The 21,689-nt window shown below is 42.8% G+C and overlaps 1 protein-coding gene across 3 annotated transcripts in view; it reads left to right on the forward strand.

Moving 5' to 3' along the window:
• SH3PXD2A (SH3 and PX domains 2A) overlaps positions 1-21,689 on the forward strand; it is a 327,632-nt gene that overhangs the window by 150,553 nt on the left and 155,390 nt on the right. For all 3 annotated transcript variants that reach the window (XM_066600881.1, XM_066600883.1, XM_066600884.1), the window contains 2 exons: positions 5,286-5,362; positions 6,449-6,540. In XM_066600881.1, the coding sequence (XP_066456978.1) occupies positions 5,286-5,362; positions 6,449-6,540 (169 nt within the window). The remainder of the gene's footprint in view (positions 1-5,285; positions 5,363-6,448; positions 6,541-21,689) is intronic.

Genomic DNA, 21,689 nt, shown 5'->3' on the forward strand with positions numbered 1-21,689 from the left:
TGTTTTCTTATCTTTGTTTTGAAGACAACGATGTGAAAGGTGGAAGTGTTTCTACATTGTGGATCTCTTCGATGCTGTTGTTGTTCCACATTTTTTGCCTGGTGATATTTTTGGCTAAACTCTTTTTTTCCCCTTCAACGATATTCTTATATTTATTTTGCTTTATACCCGAAGGCCTCTATCAGACGAAGGTTTGAGTCTTTACTAATGTGCACTTTTGAAGGTCTTGTTCTGGTAGCGAAATGTTATATGGGTCATACGTGAGAAATGCAACCCGAGAGCTTATTTACTTAAAGTGTATATTTACCCTTGAACATTTTTTAACTAAATAGGTTAAAATATCTGTTCTTATGAATTCCTTTATATATCTTTATAGTCCTTGGAGCCTGTTTTTTCTGATATAGTTCTCAGAAGGTCATGCACGGACAGATTTAAAGTAAAACATTCTGCCTGTCTTTATCTTAAGGGCCCTCTCATTCCCAAAATCTGAAACTTTTTAAAGTGACCCTCCGATTTCATGAAAAAGTCTGTCTGTGACGAGAGAGGGCATATTAAAGGCACCTGGTGTGATTTATACGTGCTAAACACTACTTTACAGCTCAGTCTGGCCTTCACCGAACACACAGGCCGCACACAGTTCACACACGCAGGACCAACACTTATCAAATACAGGCATAAGTCCCGATGCCGATGCACATGATCTACTTACTGGTACCGGCTACAGTGCACTCTAAGGACATCTATGACCCATTTTGGTGCATAACACACACCAAAATAGGACATGCAGTGTATTTTTTCAATAAATGGGTTATAGTTATTGCATATTACATACATAAATATTGCCATGGGAACAAGCCTTTACAGTAAGCAGGTAACATGCACCACCTACAACTTACGTACTCTGTAAATACTTTAAGGTTGTGTAGGGCAGCAAGGCAAACTATTACAGTGATACTCTGATTTTGAGACAAAATTCTGTCCCAGGACCGGAGAGTGCAGGGGGAGTATATTGCCAGATCTCCTCTGTTGTTCGAGTTCTGATCCTGTGTTTTGGTGGCTGAAGATGGCTGCTGTCATTTTTAGACTACCCAATAACCCATAATGCATTGTACTATACCTTCTCTGTGATTGGCCAGCACTATTCACGTGATAAGATGATCCACCTTCCTGGGGCAGTGCACTAGGAGGGTACTTCATTATCTAGGCATTAGCAAACCTAGGAGTCAACTACCTCTTGAAATAGTATGTAATGTTATGCCACTCCCATGCAGAACCCGCTACCGTATCAGTCATTCTTTCTCAGATCAGATTACCTATTGATGATCAGATATATACTAAACATAATCTATTTAGTCATCACTAGAGATGAGCAAATCAAACCTGTAAAACCCGAATTCAGGTTGAATTTTAGTATAAGTTTGTCAAGAACCCAAGCCTCAGGTGCTTTGCTTTGGCTAAACTTCATAAACTCCCTAAAACTACCATATAATTATTTCAGGGCTTTTAGATAGTATTCTATAGCAGTTTTAGGGGATCTTATGAGCTTCCAGATTGGTTTGAACTAATTCGGACTGACCCAAACTTTTTGACGAAATTCAGTGAGCTAACCGGACTTTTGAAAAGTTTGCTCATCTCTAAGTCCTCACAGAGGAACACATTTTATTATGTCAGAAAGTATTAGGATTTTATTATTCATTGTATAAACAGTATGCAGTAAGTTAATAATGGATGAAGGCAACCGGAGTGCTATGATTTCAGATTTGGAGCATTGTATCCGAAACATAGTGATTAGAGATGAGTGAGCACCCAAATGCTCAGGTCCGCGTTATTCGAGTCGAGCTTTTCGTAAAATTCAAGAGCTCTACTCGAGTAACGAACCCCATTGGCTACAATGGGAGACTCGAGCATTTTTGTATGTGGGACGCCGGGTCCCGAGCGTTTCTTTTTTTTTTTTTCTTGGTTCGTGTCTCTTTCTCTCTCCCTCCCCCTCCCTCTCTCTCTCTCCCTCTCTCCCCTCTCTCTCTCTCTCCCTGCCAAAAAATTTGCCATTGACGTGGGGAGGGGCCAAAACAGGCACGTCACAGTGGGGAGGAGCCAAAAACGGGGGCGAGGTCGAACATGACTTGATGCTCGTTCGAGTAACGAGCACCATCGAGTACGCTAATACTCAAACGAGCATCAAGGTCGACAGAGTATGTACGCTCAACTCTAATGGTGATCCATCCACTATTATGAGATTTTAAGAGGTTTTGGAGCTAAAACAATCCAATGTTGAGAGGTAGATAGTTACGAATGGTGGCTTCACATCTGGAGGTTCCAATGAAGCTGTGGAACCGGCCTATCTCCTGTTGGTATACAAGCATATATGTCAGACATAGGACAAAATGTGATCGAAACCGAGCCAGGCGGCAATCTCTCCCTTTCATATTTCGATACACTGGATGTATTCTTTGTTTAGAGGATGTGACTTGCTTTTGGTTGGATAGCATCTTGTAGGGCTTCGTGGAATAAATCTGTACTTTTTACAAGCGTTTGACTGTAACCAGTGTGGACCCCTCGGCATTAGCATTAAAATGTGCAAAGGAAATATTGCATGCAAATAACTTGGCCGAAGACTAAATTGAATGGAGGAATAGAAGTAATTGTATTGTGCCTAACTTGTTTGGGGAATACAGAACCCCAAATGGCGTCTTAGGGGTCTTGATTTTCAAGACATCACAGCACTTGCCAGTTGGACAAATGACTTTCATTTAATTGCACAATGGTCCCACTGTTGGGACAGATGGATATTGTTGGACACCGTTGTGCACCTTGGTTCGCATTAGCAAAGTCAGTACTAGTTTTACAAAAACCTTGGCACTTTCCAGTGCAAGCAGCATGTGAGCTTTTTAAATGGGATCTTTGTAAGGTCTATTTACTACTCAGTGGGTAGAAATGATAAATCTCCTATCTTTCGTGTATGAATTTATTGGCTACTCAGTGGTACGCAGGGTTTGGCGCCATCATCTAGCATGAAACTTAGGATAAGAAAAATAAAGTTGAATGAAAAGTATTAGTAATTTTCTCAGTTCTTCGGACTCCATAGCCACAGGGATACATGGTATCAATTGCCCAGTTTTTTTTTTATATCCACATCACCATTCACCTTTTAATGTGAACTATATATTTGCTTGCAAACTGGAGATATGATTTGTTTCAACTCTTTCACTGTTGCAAAGTTGGTTGCTGTGCTTGCTCAGTGCTTACATTTTCTATGCCTTGTTCTAGAAATATCTCATAATAGCTCATAATATCATAAAATTGGTCAAACTATAGAAATCGAATGGAAAAATATACTTTTAATAAATGGCTAAGATGTAGAGATGAGTGAGTATATTCGCTAAGACACATTACTCGAGCGAGTAGTGCCTTAGCTGAGTATCTCCCTGCTCGTCTCTAAAGATTCGGGGGCCGGCGCGGGTGACAGGGGAGTTGCGGCGGGGAGCGCGGGGGGGAGAGAGAGAGATCTCCCCTCCGTTCCTTCCCGCCCCCCGAATCTTTAGAGACGAGCAGGGAGATACCCGGCTAAGGCACTACTCGCTCAAGTAATGTGCCTTAGCGACTATATTCGCTCATCTCTACTAAGATGGTAGTCTTGATTAAATGATGTTGCTTCTGATGATGGGCAAACTTTTGAAAACTTTGGTTCAGCTGGTTAGCCGAACTTTTGCGAATTAGTTTTACTGAACCAGAAGTTTACCAGAACCCCTAAAGCTATGGTATACTACTGTCTAAGCCCCATGAAAGTCCTGTTTAAGCCCTTCCATACAGGGATTTTATGGTCTTTAGGACTAGTGTCGAGTGAACTAAAATAGTGGAACCCTGCTAGGAAATGTAATCTTATTTTTAGGGTGGGGCTTATATTTCAAGCCTCCCTTAAAATCGGGGTAGGACTTATTTTCAGGGTAGGTCTTATTTTCTGGGGAAAGTATAATAGATAAATGATCGTTCCCATACAGCTGTCATGATGTCCGTTTTTACACTGGCGGGGATGAGGGATTAGACAAGCGAGCATTTCTATGCTTGCATAAATGAGCCATTCAGTCAATGATCGACCGTTCACTGGTTCATTGCCTGATCATTTGCACTTTTAAACAGCCAATGGTTGGGCAAAGGTTTGGGTTAATGTTCTTGCCTGGTTATTAAGCCATGTTATAGGCCCTTTACTCTGCTTATACAGAAATCCTACTTAATCTTCCTTAAAACCACATAGACCTGTATACTGTATCATAAGCACAGCTTCTATTTCTCTGTCCTACACTTCCCTCAGATAGGGCAGCATGAGTCACCTACTTAAAGCTTGAAACTTTATACGACATGAACACTTTCTGCATGTTTATAGAATAAAAAATGATTTTCCAAAGCTATACAAATTCGTAATGAATATACCATACAGCGTTCAGAATCGGTTTGTGACCCCTGTAGTAGCGACTCATTCTGCTGCAAACACACAGTCTGAATGGAATAAATCATAGTTTGTAGTTGAAATGGTAAGCTGCAACAACCACAAGCCTAAAAGAACACGTTAACTACACACATACATCGTATTTCATAGCTACACACGTTGCTTAAAAAAGACCGGTATAATAGTCCAAGCGTTGTATGCAGAGGCATAACTTGTAACAGGGCCCCCAACTATAATGCTTTACTCATAGTACTGGGCTCCCTATATGAAGAAGAGAGGCCTTATGGGCCCCCTAAGGCTCCTGGGCCCGGGTGCAACCGCATCCCCTGCATCCTCTATAGTTACGCCCCTGGTTGTATGTGTCAATAGAGCATTCCATGGATGTTCGGACTCTTTGAAGAGATGATTTTATGTTATACCTTTACAATAGTTGAATATTTTAATATACAACTACAGTAACCACCAACCGTTATCTCCAATCTTTTGGGTGTTGGTGAGGTTTGTGGTGGTTGTTGTGGTATGCTATCATGGTTCATGTGGGGAATACTAATCCTATTGTAGCAAACAGTTCTCTTTAAAGGAGTTTTCCAGGCAAATTCTATTATTGACTTATCGCCCATTGATTTTAATGGCAGTGAAGCCCTCCGACCCCAATGACAACATCTGGCCACGCTGCACTGACAGCGGGACGGACAGTCGGCTGATTGCCTTGGATCCCTAGCGATTAACTAGTGATGATCTATCTGGAAGATTGGTCATCAATAGGATTTGCCCAGAAAAACCTTTAAAATTTGTGCCTCTAATCACCTTGATTTCAACAGTATTTTTTTTCTAATTCTAGGTAAAATATTGTTCCGGAGGAGCCATATACGTGATGTAGCTGTGAAAAGACTTAAGCCCATTGATGAGTATTGCAGGGTAAGATCATGTTACTAATTATAATATTGTACACTCATTATCAAAAAAAAAAAAAATCAAGCACCTAGAAGTTGTCGGAATGGATTGAAACTTTCTGTTGTACCGCCTCTAGCTTGGATACAAGGTGTGATACCGTCTCGCATGGAGGCATAACGGTTCCTTATCATATCCTGCAGTATATCAGTCCACTTCTGATGTAAGTGAGCCTTTAGATCGTGCAAACTCGTAGGCTGTCAAAGTGGGCATCCTAGATGGTCCTATACATGTTCTGTTGGCGATAAATCTGGTGACCGGGCAGGCCACAGAAGTGTGGCAATGTTGTGGAGACATTCCTGTGACCCCCTTGTGTGTGCAGCTGAGCATTATTCTGCTGGAAGATGCCTCTTGGAATCCACCATGAAAGGAAACACGACATCACTGCAAAGGGTGAGTGTCAGAGGCAGTACTCATAAATGGTCTTCAGCCAAGTGCCTGGAAATGGTCCTGACAGACACAGGGACCAGTAATGATGACACCAATTATATCTGGATGGCAGACAATGGAACAATTGGAGCAGCTCATGCTTGTCAGTTGATCAGATGATCCTCTCTATTGGTGGTCTGTCGAAGGGTGTCCTGAGCCCAGTTGCCTTGTGTGTGCCATTATGCATTCACTGGTCCAAACACCTCCCAACAGTCTGGTCAGAACGGCCCAGGCAGTGGGCAGTTCGTCAATAAGACCATCCAGCTTCTCACATTCCAGTAATGCACCCCTCTCAAACTCTGTTCACGCACTTTGATTGTATCATAGTTTGCGTAATGGTCAGCAAGCTCTACTCAAGCAGAAAAAGAGGTGCACTTTACACAAGGAGCCTCTGAGATCCTTTTTCTAGGCCATGGGTGGAACCAATTTTAGGGCCTCAGGTGGCAAGACCGTTCATCTAATCACACCACAACTCTAATCATTTGCACATCTGCCTGAGATGAAACTGCATGCTGAGGTTTACAGCCAACAACAACTCCTTCTAGGTACTTGATTTTTTTGTACAAAGAGTGTACCAGATACTTTATTTGTCCAACCACAGCATTGTTTTTTCTTTCTTTTCAGGCTCTAGTTAAATTGCCGGCACATATATCACGATGTGAAGAGGTTTTAAGGTTCTTTGAAGCTCGGCCTGAAGACCTGGATCCACCAAAGGAGTAAGTGGAGATTTTTTTGTGTACTCTACGTTGTACATTGCATTTCTTTATACTTAAAAACATTCCATTTGTTTATGTGCTCACATTAATAGTTCCCATAATGCACTGCTGCCTGGTTACTGCAGTTCATCAGAATGTTTAATTGAGTTTTCTGTCTAAACGGTGAATTTGAAGCCTTCTTCTATCAATAACCCCACACTTGGTGCACTCAGTCACTTCATAAAGCTCTTCTTGTATCTGCATACAGTAAATTGATACTGGCTGGTGACAAACTCAAGCAGCTTGATGTGTACTACCCTATTAAAAGAGGTTGTCCCACTTCTAGCAATTGACCTATTTCTCAAGATAGATCATCAATATCAGATTGGAGGGAGTTCCCAGTCCAGGATCCCCAGAGATCAGTTATAAATCTTGTCTTAGGGCCCTTTTACACAACCCACAATAGTTCAGATTCCTGTGATCCAGCGAGAATCTAAACGATTATCATTAAGTGTAAATGTATGTACCGACTGAACGACGAAGGTTCCATGTAAACAGGAAATCATTCATTTATATACGACTGCCTATTTACTGTGAATAGAGGTAGTTGGGCCAAAATGATCCTCGGCCCGCTCTGCGTCCATTCATTGTGTTGCTGAGATGACTATCGAGCTTTGTGCACCCAACTGGTCGTCCCATGTAAAAAGGTCCTTAGTGTACAAAGCTATTTTGCTGCCGGAAGCAGACAGCTCTGTACATTGCGTGGTGGCCTACATTGGTATTACCGTCTAAGTCCTATTCACTTCAGTACCAACCAGGGCCATGGAACAGTGGATTAAGCAGCCTGCTTCTAGCAGAAAAGCTGCTCTGTATACTTAGATACCAGTCAGCGGGAGTGCCCGGTGGCAGACCCAGCGAATCTGTTACTGATGAGGATAGGTCATCCATGGCTAGAAGTTGAAAATCCCTTTAAAGAAAAGCAACACTTTTTTTTCAAAATGTTGACGTCCGAGCAACATGTCAAAGATTTTGATCAGTGGGGGTCTCACTGCTGAGACCGCTGCTGGTTGCTGAAACAAGGGGACTGCAGCGCTCACCTTTTCACTGTATCCGTTTGGCTGTTGGCTCCTATCAGCAACTAGAGATGGACCCATGGAGGTCTATGGAAGATGCCCTTAGACCTCTATGAGTCCATCTTCACCCGCCAATAATAGCTGACAGGCAGCAAAGTCTTCCGAAGGCGCACAGCATTTGGGTGAGCACTGCAGCCCCCTTATTCTTGTGATCAGCGGGGTTCTCAGCAACGGGACCATCAATGATCGAGACTTTTGACATGTCGCTGTGACATGTCAAAAGTTTGAAAAAAGTGCTGTCACTCTTTAGTTGGCCGGTTAATTGGACAGAACAAGCACATCTTGTCCACTGTATATTTTTTGTATTTGGTGTTCCTTTTATTGTACCCCTTTAAATAATCTGACATTTCTATAATTGATTGTTAAGAAAACTTCCTAGGATGCAAAAGACCATTCCGATAAGTATGGGTCCAATCAGCTAAGTGGGTTTTGTGCTGCAGTCTGACTCTTACATTGATATCTTGGGAAACCCCAAGCCTAGTTCTTGTTATGTGCAACCAGAGTGATGGGTCCTCTTTAAGTTGATAATTGCTCATTGTGGAGTTTTGCTCTTCTATATTTGGAATACATATATTATAATATAAATTAATATGAAAGAGCAAGCATATTGTTTTCTCTATATTAGATTCTATTACTAGTATCTAATTTAACAGCTATTATGCAGTGGCATGTTTTCCATAGAGGATAAGTCATCAATACATGATTGGTGGGGGTCTGAAGCTTGGTATCCCCAACGTTCAGCTGATCCTGTTGGCATGGACAGTGCAGGAAGCAGATGGCGCTGTCTGCAGTGCAGTGGCCCAAGTTGGTATTGCAGGCACATCTTCTATTAAATTCCGTGGGAGTTGCGCCTGTGTAGAAAATATAAGCATGTATCCTAAAAGTTCCCAAGGACAACATTTTGGTATTTTTCATATGCTTTGCTTTTGAACACAGTAGCCCATTCTGCTAAACTTGTGGTCCACCTTCACATATAAATACATTGGTTAGGGTTTTGCTCCTTACACTAGGAGTTATCCAGTTGTTGTGACACTGTATTAGGATGATTTCCCGCAGATTTTTTGTGGCAGTTCATGAGGTTCTTTTGAGTCAAATTCATAAGTAAATTCAAAAGATATGGGAAGTGCAAAGGGGGAACTTTTACATCTCATTCTTACTGGATGCACTTCTGGCTTCGACTCAAAAAAATGCATTAAAAAACTGCCACAAAACCTGTGTTTGGAACCACCCTTATGATGCTAACATTTCTAGGGGATTCCTCCCACTAACCCGCCAAAACATATCAGTTTAACTGCCAAGAAGATGAAAGAGTAGTTGTTCTACCGCAACAAAAGTTACAGTTCACGGTGCCCCAAGGGTAATTGAACAGCGATCAGTCAGTTGTTGCAGCCGTAACCTGACTTAATTAGAAATCTATTACCATGCAAATTTCTACTTGATCTTGGCTCATTTATCTTCAGTTCAATATCCTGTTCCTTCCTGCTCCGTTACAGTTAAGGGTAATGAGTAATGTTAATTATTTTCTGGAAGTAATGCTTTTGCACTATTTTTATATTGCAACATCCAATTAGTAAATGGCTGTGAACAACTTGAATCTGCTAAAACGATATGTACACAGAGCCTCTTGTTGGTGTCAGATATCCTTAGAACGTGGGCTGAGGGGTCCAAATTGAAAATCCTGAGACATACTAAATGCTTTGATACTGTACATTTTCCCAATTATCAAGGTTTGTCCTGCTATTGTACAGGGGTGCTATAAAAGAAATATACTTTCAATGTTACATAAAACCAATACAGGTAAACAGATACACAATATTTGTAGTAGCATACAGTTGGGATGAAAGTTATTGTAACGGCAGGTTTCAATGATGTTGGCATCACATCAGCGCTCATGGAGCAAGAAATGTCAGCATACTGGTTGTTTATGCTAAGGGGAAAAGTTCTGGGAGGCACCTGTAGATCAAGTTTGTGAAAAGACTCACACACAGAAAATTTGTAACTTGGTCATGTAAACTTAAAGACCTAATACCTAAAAAAAAACATGTAAGTAGTTTGGATACATCAATAATACTTTGGTTTCTAAGAATCATTGAAAGTGTTGGATGCAAAATTAGTTGAAATTCTGGAGCATTGGCTTTGGATTATTGATGCTATACAATAGTATTGTTACGTTTGTGTGGGCAACTAAGCACCAGGCTCACACAAACGGGACCCGAGGACACTGGTTAGGAGACCCAGGATAAGAAAACTGACCCTATGCTACAGGGAAAATGACTTGGCCCTACCTATAAGTGGAGCGATTGTTTCGATAAAGGTGGCCCCATGCTGGAATCTCGGCCCTGGCTCTCCCAGAATAGGTGGTACATGGAACCAGCACAAGTACAGATAAACCCAATGCACAAACAGGTAACTGACAGATGACAAACACACTTACTACTCAACTTCGCACACTAAAGCAGATAGTAAAGCTGAATATAAAAATGAGGGATTAGTTCGTACATTGGCTAATAAACTTAAGCTGCAAGGCCACGATCAAGGCTCCTTGTGTCTTGTGGTCCCTACTCTATCAAGACACATAATCAGGCAGCACAGGACACTACACACATAGCAAGCTGCAAGCTCACATGACACAAATACAGGAAGCCAAGACTGAGGAAATACAGCTTTCTTTTGAAGAGGGGCTGGGGTATATATCTTCAACCAGACCCAGGAGATTGGCTGACCTGAGCAACCACACCAAGGCAGCTCAATTAACCCCTACCTGTGAAGGTGTACTCCTCGAACCCTGAAATACAACACAGAGACCAGCAGTACAACCTGACAAGTATCTGTCTAAAGCCATTTTCATTTAACGTGCAATTTTTTTATATGATGGATGTTTAAAATTTATTTTGCAAAACACGTCGAAATTATAAATTCACTACATTATTTTGTAATTTCTTAAGATGTAAAATGCTTTTTGTGGTCACAACATTTAGAAAGCACCAGAGGACAATTTTTCTACTCTTTTGTCCACCATGATTATTTACAGACACTTAAAGGAGTTTTGTCATAAAAAAAAAATGTATACTCTCCTATTCTTCCCCCATCAGTCTCCTTACCACATCTTATCCTGGCTGAGCTTCTGCAGTGCCCCTGGGGTCACCTCACTGCACGCAACTGGCTTGTTATGAAGTCTGCATTTCTCGCATTCTCTTCCAGACGGATCATTGAAGGTCATGTGCCTTTGCTGTATTGTTTACTGCCTAGGAAGGAATTCTGATCTATTTCAGAGGCAGCTTGCATGACCAGTCTGTGAAGTAGATCAGCACTCCCCCTGCTGGTCTGTGAACTGTGACGTAATGTACCTTGGCTGGCAGGAAAAAGACTGCTTGTGAATGTACGTAACCTCACATGAAGGAGAAGAATCAGGCAGCTGATGGTGAGGTGACCCCCCCCCCCCTCTCCCGGACTGCAAGAGACAGGAGAAGATAGGGGAGGTGAAGCTCTGGTAAGTAGACTAACGGAGGAGGAATAGGTAAGTATAGAATTTGTCTTTTTTAATGACCGAACCCCTTTAATGATGATTTTGTTAAGTTATGTGCATTGTCAATCCAAAGTCGAAGCTTGGGGGAAGGCAACTTGTGGGGCATGCGTCACCAGTGCTGGGTACCAGGAGGGCAGTAAGAAGTTACTCTGTCTTAGCCATAGTATTCAGATACAGGGTTAAAGGTGCACGTACGCCTTCAATAGCTGATAAACTCATTTGGCCAACAGCTGTTTCTCCCAACCTCTATGTATGTATACATACACGCTCAGTTGAGCAAAGCACTTTTGTTTACAACAAAAGCAGAGTGAAGAAAGCTGCTGCCAGATCTCTCTGGTAGTGGATTGTCTCCAGGAGGAACTAAGGCCTCATGTCCACGGGCAAATTAAGATTTTGAATCCGCAGCGTTTTTCCCGCACGCGAATCTGCGCACCATAGGGATGCATAAGACACCCACAGGTAGTTAAATACCTGCGGATGTCATTTTTCCCTGCAGGCGCGCCTCCCGCGTGCGAGAAAAAATCCGGACATGCTCCATTTAGGTGCGGGTCTCCCGCGGGGACGGGCTTCTATTGAAGCCTATGGAAGCCGTCCGGATCCGCAGGAGACCTGCGCCTGAATTAAACTCACCTGCTCCGGGCGATGCGTGTCTTCCTTCCTTCGCGGCCGGAAACTTCTTTCTTCGGCCCGGCGGATGTGCCCGGAACATGCGCGCGGCACGCGGCATGCAGACGGCGTGCCGAGCACATCCGCCAGGAACCAAGAAAGAAGATCCGGCCGCGAAGAAGGGAAGACACACACGGACCACAGAAGGTGACTTTATTCTTATTTTCAGCCCTCATGTCCGCGGGGCAGGAGGGACTCGCTGCGGATTCTCCATGGAGAATCCGTAGCAGGCCTGATTTTCCCCGTGGACATGAGGACTAAAGGATGCGGCAATGAAATTTATTATGCCCAATCCTTTTTCTTCCTGAGAGTCGGGAGGCCCTCATACACATGCGATAGTCTGCTAATCCCATGAATTTTCCATGATGTGTATGGGGAGCTAGAGGAAGCAAACTTTTTGCCCCGGGTGAAATAAAACCTAGCAGCACTTGTGGTTATTTCTACAAGTTACTGGATATATTTAACACATGAGTATCATGCATTGTAGAGATGCAGTTTTATACTGGTGGATTGATATTGTCTGGGCCCTGTTTTTTTTTGGCTAGACCATCAAATATGAAAGGGCACTGTCAACTTCAGCAGCATCCACTCAGCTGAATCAGCTATGGGCCTTCAAATAAATTAATATGAACATTCTGAAGTCTGTATGATAATTGGTTAATCAGTGGTGCTAATTGTCTAAAGAAACAACTGTTCAGCTGCTCTTCTGTCTATGGCCAGTTTAAGGCAATTTGCTGGGATCAAAGGGTGCTATTACACAAGGGTTAGTGGCTGCCATTAGCGCTTGCGTTTTCCCAACAATTGCCGGACTGAGCCTACAAGCTCAGGTGCAGCCTGACAATTGGCACTATTACACGCCGTTAACGCTCATGTAATAGCCAAACTATGCATAACAGAATTCATAAAGATGCTATATTGGTGAAGTATTATTTTCTCCATTTCTTATGAATAATATGAAGAGTTATAGTATTTGCAACAATTCTCAATTAACTGAAAATAATGAAATCTCCCATCTGGACATCATTGCAAGATAAGGCCATGAATCACTTGACAGATAAAACCAACTGACTGCTCAACATGAAGATATATTAGTGCAACAGAAAACTGGACATATTTTACATCAGTAGTCATGTGAAAGCCACCTAAGATCTGAGACCTTCATGCTCCACATTCCCTTATAACTTGCTAATCAATCTATCGGGATTTGTTTCCATTGAGAATTTGCAGACAACCATAAACTTTCTTTCATGTCTGTAACCATTCTTTATCAGTAGAGTTTTCCAAAGTGTCTGTGATGATACTTCTGCTCTATGTGTGGGAAAATTATTTGGGTTGGTTACGGCACTGTCCTTAATCTGTGCTATAAATGAAATGCTGCCCATCTCCTCGTTGATGCATCTAATTTTTTTTCTTGCTTTTCAATTAAGTACATTGAACCAAAAGCAGAAGCTTTTTAAGGTAATTCAAAAAATATAGGTATTTATACAAGATCAAGGTACCCCAGAGCTATAGCATTGGTATTTAGAATACTGTAGGCCATCGATATTTGATTGGTGGGGGTCTGACCTCTAGAGCTTCGCTAATCGGTACAGTGACGGGTAGTTCTGTTCATTTTAAGCATAGACCCAGAGACTCGTCCATTTAAGCAACTCTGACTGGTATCACAGTTCATGCCACACCTACCTATCAAATATACACGATCTGTCCTATGGAATGTTACTGTCTTAGAAACCTGCTTAAGGAGCTTACTGGGAATTTTGGGAGAAGATCTTTCTCAAGGTCTTCCCAAGTTTGGAAACCCATTTAACATTGTGAGTTCTCAAGACTTAAACTGATATTGAGGTTCTCTCGGCTTGCAGTATGCATGTTTTGATTGATGACAGGCACTGGGTGATTGCTCAATTAAGCAGTGTATGGCATCCATTGACTTCAGTGGATAATAGTAGTCCCTCAGAACCAAAAGTATTTTCTTGACAAAAGGACCTGTTTAGTCCCAATGTACATTAGATTTGAGCACTTAATTAGTCACAGATCCTATTTTTTTGAAGCGGCGCCATTGACTTTCCCGTCATTCATCAGAGACCTATACATTTAGCATTTATATTAGCTCTCAGGTAGTAGCTTTTTATTCACTCACATGGTCCAAAGCCTTCTCCTGTTCCTTTTCTCATCCCTTCCTGGTGGTTACTTACACTAAAGGACCCCATACAAATTAAAATTTAGTTGTCCAACCCTACCGATAACAGCAAGGTCGGATAAGACTCTCTGTGGTGGAAGCTCAACTTTCAACAGATTATGTCGGGGGATGTTCAGCTTTCAAACATGGCTGACAGATGGTATTGGTGGAAAGAAGGATAGGAGACATTGAATTTCAATGCCTGATCCTTTTATTCCCTGAGAGATAAGCAAATAGACCTGTCTGGCTGTGACTAAAAGGGATTGTCTAGTTGAAAATTGGTGGTGGCCTGTCCTTGAAATAAGTCATCAATAGTAGATAAGTGGAGGCCCAGTGCCCAGGTCTTTCACCAATCAGTTATCCTCAGGACTGGTGCTTATGCACGGTGCTCTTTTCTTCCAGAAGCAAACAGCTCTGTTCCAACTGCAGGGGTCAGACTTTGTATTACAGGCAAGATTTCTATTAAAGTGAATGGCTGCAATACCAAGCATGGCCACTGCAGAATGAACAAAGATTTCTGCTTACTACCGAAATCCGCTCTGTGTAGGAGTACAGTTGGCCAGAGAACAGCTGATTGACTGGTGTCCTTGGCAGCAGACCCTCAGTGATCCACTTTGGATGGCCTATCCAAAGGATAAGACCATCAATAGTTTACAACTGGATTAACCTCTTTAACTCCCTAAACTCATGAACGTTAGACTGAGCTGAACATTCATGTGTATGACGCAGCTATTCGAAGAATGATCATTCATCTAATAGTTGTTGAATGTTCAAAGCGTATGGGAACCTTGAGGGAGCTATCATTCTACCAATGAAGAATCTACGAGTACCTTTATTGGCTCATGGTTTAACAACAAGCTGAACATCAGTGGATCCTGGGAAGTCCAGCTAGATGATAATATTGATGAGTAAGGAAAGCTTTGTGGGACATCTGGAACTCGTATATTAAAGAGGGTTTTTTTGTTCCGATCTCAGGCAAGAAACTTTGTAGTAACAAGAAAAAATGAAGCTTTTTTGTGCATCATTGTCTTAACACACTGTGCATGTGTTCTATGATTTTTACAGAGCACAGGGAAAGTAATGGCAAAAGAAACTGGGCCTGTTCCTCAGAAGTGGCGTAGGCTAGCAGTCTGGATGAGGCTTCTATGTTCCCGGCAGTGAGGTCAAGAGGAGTGGGAGTTCTGTAAGGGACACAAGATAAAGACAGGCTTTCAGGCATCTGGTATTTAGCAGATGTGCCATTTAAATTAGGAGGCGGTGAGAGCTGCCAAACTGTGTTGGTGAAGAAGGTTCCTTTGTGATGTTTCTTGGCTTGTAGAATCTGATACTTTTAAAATAGGTGCCTTTAGGGTTTTTGGGGCAGGGTAAGTAAACAGTCAGCAAAAATGTTTTTGTACTTTCATTTTACATGTATAATATTGCTAGCTTGTTATTTTCTTTCTCTTTACCTCCAGGGCACATTTGTAGCCTACACATTTCATGTACATTTGCTCAGAACTCAAAGGGGTTTTATTCTTCTGTGTCAAACATTTTGGTTTAGGGCGTGACATTGATGTAGGAATTATGGAATGAATCACTACCTTTTTTGTGGAATACAGGGCATCTACATCAGTCACCAAAACTTAAAGGGTTTTCCTACCAATGAGGAGGATTATGTCATTGTTTGATCAGTAGGGGCCAACTTGGAACCAGGGAGCCGCAACATTAGGAGAAGTACAGTGGCCCTTTGAGCTGCCTCTAGAAGCAGCGCTCTTCCTGACCTGGAAATAAAGCCTCTGCTCACATCTTTGTGACCGCAGCTAAAATTTCAGATTTTAAGTAGCATTTTATAGAGAATTTATCGAATAGCAATTATGCCTTTCCTTCTACCCCATTAGGGATCTTTTCGTAGGAAGCTAATTAAAGCAGAACTACTCTCAAACTCGAAAAAGGTTTTTTGGGACTAAAACAAAATTGATGTCCTATCCTTATGATGTGAACCTTCATCATTATGATGCTAGGGGTCAGACCTCCACCAATTAAACATTGAGGACCAATTGAAAGGATAGTTGATGAATGTTTTAGTAAATGCCTCTATTTATAGAATAGGGTTTAAGTGTCTGGTGGGGGTATGACTGCTGGAACCTCCACCAATCACAAGAATGGGTGTCCCTTGACCCTGTACAAGTGAAACATGGTCAAGCATGCATGATTCCTTTCCATTCATCTTTTTGGGACTGCCTGAGACAGTCGAGTGCTGTGCTCAGCTCCTCTTCAACAGTCGCATAGAGCTGAATAAAGCCTTAATATACATGCTCTGCTACAATGTAATTTATATGAGGAGACATGGGACCCATGTTCTTGTGATCAGTGGAGGCCCCCATCGATCAGACACTTACCCCTATAATGGAAATAGAGGATCAGTTTAAATCTTGTGACAACCCCTTTAAACTTGAGTATAGTTAAACACAATCCACCTACCCTGTGTGATACTCGCATAAGTCTAGGTTCTGTCAGCTATTCCTCCCATCAAAATACTAGAATGTCTTTTTAACTCTGTACTTACTGCCAAAAATACCATAATCCTGATGGATGTCATTAAAATCAATGGGGTTCATCAAGAGTCACCAATATCCCTATGGACCCAGCGTAACTGTTGTGGTTTTATTATAAAAGGAAGCCATGCGAAAAACTATTGGTGGCTTCTTAGGATAAGTCACCCATAGCAGATTGTGCTATCCACCACTTGGGACCCCTGCCGATCAGCTGAAGAGTAACTGCTATGCATGGCCGGAACTGTCCAAATGCCGATCATAATGCATTGGCCGAGTTTGGTATTACAACTCTTTACCATTCACATCAACGAGAGAGAACTGCAATAGCAACCCAGGGCCACTGCGTAACAGATGGCAATGTGACTGTTCTGGCTGTCCATAGCAGTTTCTCATCAGTTAAAGGAGATGTCCCGAGGCAGCAAGTGGGTCTATACACTTCTGTATGGCCATAATAATGCACTTTGTAATATACATTGTGCATTAATTATGAGCCATACAGAAGTTATAAAAAGTTTTATACTTACCTGCTCCGTTGCTGGCGTCCTGGTCTCCATGGTGCCGACTAATTTTTGGCCTCCGATGGCCAAATTAGCCGCGCTTGCGCAGTCCGGGTCTTCTGCTGTTCTCTATGGGGCTCCGTGTAGCTCCGCCCCGTCACGTGCCGATTCCAGCCAATCAGGAGGCTGGAATCGGCAGTGGACCGCACAGAAGAGCTGCGGTCCACGAAGATAGAGGATCCCGGCGGCCATCTTCAGCGGTAAGTATTGAAGTCACCGGACCGCCGGGATTCAGGTAAGCGCTGTGCGGGTGGTTTTTTTAACCCCTGCATCGGGGTTGTCTCGCGCCGAACGGGGGGGGGGTTTAAAAAAAAAAAAACCCGTTTCGGCGCGGGACATCTCCTTTAATTGACAGAGGTCCTGAGCGGTGGACCCTCGCCGATCTGCTATTGGTGGTGATGGTGTTCTTTGATGGATCACCAATGGGTTTTTCTCTTGGAAAACTCCTTTAAGGAACGAAATCCTTTAGTCATAATGGTTTTCTTTGTATGTGAACACTACAGGGACAGTTGAAGTAGGACCCTGCAAACAGAGCTTTCTTGAAACCTTATATGCATCACTTAGAGTGGGGGGCGGCTTGCACATAAATGTTTTTAAAGTTGGATTTTCAGTTTTTAGTGGAGCATGAAATCTAAAGCCACCTAGTAATAACATTATTATAATACATACAGTCATTAGTATTTACATTAAACCATTTCAAAGGGATGACAGGGGTAGAGATATTAACATGGACAAATAGAGATTAAAGCAATGTATCTAGTAATAGTATATGAGTGAAGTCATAGCCCCAGCTGTGCAGTGATAAATTGTATTTAATGATACAGCTGTGTGTTGCCCCTTAGGACTGCTGTGTTCTTGGAGTAGGAAGACCCCCAGATGTTTGACTGATTACTGTTGTCTTGGATGTATTTCCTATGTATGTTGATAAGTCTTATCTTACAATATACTTCCAAGAGAAGTCGATACTTTATAATATTCTTCATCAGTTGGGGGAGATTTATTATCCATTGTGCAAGACATAGACATTAATAGTGTGTTACACCTTTTGTTCTAATAGTAGGGAGCATTTTGTGCTTTTACAGTAATAACTTGTAGCTTAAACAGCCTAATGGGGGATAAACCAGAGATAATATCCTTAACAAAGATAAAGATGAGACTAAGGCCAGGCTCACACGGGCGGATTTGAGCTGCGGAATCCACGCAGGAGATCCGCAAATCAAGCCGCCCATAGGGATACATGGGCGCCTGCATAGCAGCTTTGTTGCATGCGGATGTGAATTTTTTTCCCGGCGTGCAGGAAGAAATCACAGCATGCTGTATTTTCCTGTGGATCCCGCAGGGACAGCTTCCATTGAAGTCAATAGCAACTGTCCCATACACGGCACACCGGCAGCTGTCACTGCGGACATGCCGTGAATCCGCGGGAGCGCAGGGCATATTAGCCGGCGTGCTCGTACACATCCACCATGCTGAAGAAAGAAGAGCCGGCCGCCATGGAGGAGACCCGCGCTGGATCTGGAGAGGTAAAAAGATGCCTTTTAATGACTATTTCTGCAGGGACGCATGGATTCTGCTGTGGGATTTAGCAGCCGAATCCGTGTGTGTCCGTGTGAGCCAGGCCTAGAGGTGCATTTACACACTCAGATGATCGCTCAAACTTCGTCAGGAACTGACAGTTTTGAGCGATCATTTTGCATTAGCTACTAATGGGCTAATCGTCTTACTAGAAGATAACTAGCTTCATTTGCATGTATTTAGAGAACAGCGGGTGGTCTGTTCTCTAAATGCGTTGCTATTCTCCAGCGGGACAGCAGCTGAAAGAATGTTATCAGCGCTGCCCGCGGAGAACTCAGCGTGCGGTCGCTCTTATCAGGGATAACTGGTTTTAAGCTGAGCTGAACTCAGCGATGGACGAAAAGTGCACTGTAAGTGCACGATGGGCGCACATTTACACGCAACGGCTATCGCTCAAAAGATGGCTTTTGAGCTATAGTCGTCATCTGCAAAAGGGCCTTAAGGATGGCCACAAATGCAACAATAACTGTCAGCCTTTAAAAATATCTTTTATGATCAGTTCTGCAGTTATTCAGATACTGTAGATGAATCTTAAGAGAGACTTTACTATTGGTTGTCAGAGCCAGAAATCTAACAGACTGCTTCACTCCCCTTGAAAGCAATGGCCTTCCATTACACTTGCGGTACCTTATTGCTGTCAGAGTGGAAGTGTAATAGAAGTCATTGCTTCCATTAATTTCATTGGGGCAAGGCGGTCTATTACACTTTCAGCTCTGACCACAGAGGCAGGCGTCTGGCCCCACTGCACTGACAGCAGTTCAGAGGATCAGCTGATCGGCGGGGATCCCAAGCAGTGGACCAATGCCAATGAACTATTGATGACCTATCTGGAGGATTGTTCAGCTCATAGGAATTTTCCAAACAAGGTGCGGTCATGTAATTAAATTATATAGGCTGTCAAGGAACTTGGTATGGCTTTACGCTGATTGCATATCTCTGTAGACAAAGTTGCACCAAATACCATATTTTCCAGTGCAGTGAAAATGGATTTAAATATTGTTGAAGAGTTCCAAGCGACAGACCCCAGCCAATCAACTATTCATGACCTATCCTGATGATAGGTCATCAATAGTATTTCCCTGGAAACCCCTTTTAAGCCTTTGATTTTCTCATATAACCAATATACCAAAGCAAAATCTGTAATGGTGGGATCTGACGATTCTATACCCATATGTGATGAAAAGCCTGCCCATCTGCGGCAGCCAATGGTCGGAGCATTGTGCTGATGAAAGGGTAGTATTCTTGACCAAATTGTACAACCATTGATTACCACGGATGGGTGAGGTTTTACCTGCATGTGGTTTACCACAGAGTGGGACCCTGCCCTTACAGTACCCACCAAACATGTAATTTTATAGCGCTGACTTCCTTATATTGACAAAGAAACTATTTGGGTCCTCTTAGACCTCTGGATGCGGTTGCAACCTCAACCTTGGCAGATCTTGCAGTTAGGCACCTCTATGGACCATTGTGATATTGCAAGTAAAAGGGTTGTGTACCGTTAGAAAAACATGGCTACTTTCTTCCAAACAAAGCACCACCCTTGTCCATAGGGTTGTGTGTGGTATTGCAGTTCAGCTCCATTGAAGTGAATGGGAGCTTAGCTGCAATATCACACACAACCCTATGGACAAGGGTGGCGCTGTGCTTGGAAGAAAACAGCCATGTTGTTCTAACCTTGGACAACCCCTTTAAAGTAGTGGATTCATATCCGTAGTACAACTCCCCCATATTAGTAGCATTAGTACAAGTAGAAAATAACCTGAAATTGTATGTATCATCATGAGTGTATCGTTCTATTCCACAGCTGGTGCCAAGAAGCCATTTACACCCCGGGTAGCTGTACTGTTGTTGTAGCAGTTAGTGAGGATATTTATGGTTGCTGTCTTCTTTCGACTTCATAGGAACCAGGATAAAATAAGAGATTTCTATCCTTGAAGGTTCTCATCTCAGCACAAGTCATGGGAGAGCCTTGGGTCTTAGGCGATTTTAATTAGGCCGTAAACAGTCGCTTCCTGACCTTTGTTCTTCAATGTCTTGCACTGCTTTTTGGGTGATGGACTTGCTTCAAAGTGACGTCAAGCTTTGTTATCACACCAGGAAACTTTATGGGGTTTGGACAGAAGAATATGATCTCTGCTATTGACAAGTGGAGGAACCCTTGGATATATGAGAGGATGCATGTGCGCTCAACACTTCAGTACGAAAGCTCATTTGAAAGTAATTAGAAAGCGGGGAAAAAAATCACTTTACTGCAAAATCCACAATTCCCGAGTGATCTGAATAATGTCTTTTAAGTGTGTCTATTCAGTAGCAACATACTGTAGATCAGACGTTTCTTACATGCTTTAATGTGGATTCTTAAGTTAGTGACACCCATTGTGAGAGTCTTCTAACTTCTTCCTCTACCCTTTAGCACAAAAGATGAGACTTGGGTGTAAATAGGAGGGTCCAAACACACTTAAAGGGATATTCTCATCTGAGACTTTCTTGGTATTATCGTTTAAACCAGCGAATGAGTGAGTGACGTCATTGCTAGCTCGTTCGCTCTCAGCCTGTTTAGACAGGTAGATACATTGTTGGCTCATTCAAACTAGAAGTCATTCAGAATCATTAAGGCCTCATGTCCACTGGGAAAATCAGGCCCGCTACGGATTCTCCATGGAGAATCCGCAGCGGGTCCCTCCTGCCCCACGGACATGAGCGCTGAAAATAGAAATTACTCACTTCTCGCCCGCTCCGGATCTTCCCTTCTTCGCGGCTTCATCTTCTCTCTGTCGCAGCCGGATCTTCTTTCTTCGGCCCGGCGGATGTGCACGGCACGTCGGTTGCGTGCCGTGTGTATGTGCCGGCCCGAAGAAAAAAGATCCGGCCGCGACGGAGAGAAGATGAAGCCGCGAAGAAGGGAAGATCCAGAGCAGGTGAGTATATTCTGATCTGGACGGCTTCCATAGGCTCCAGTAGAAGCCTGCGGGAGCCGTCCCCGTGGGAGACCCGCACCTA

This window comes from Eleutherodactylus coqui, chromosome 4 (genome assembly GCF_035609145.1).
Source record: "Eleutherodactylus coqui strain aEleCoq1 chromosome 4, aEleCoq1.hap1, whole genome shotgun sequence".
Classification (NCBI taxonomy): domain Eukaryota; kingdom Metazoa; phylum Chordata; class Amphibia; order Anura; family Eleutherodactylidae; genus Eleutherodactylus; species Eleutherodactylus coqui.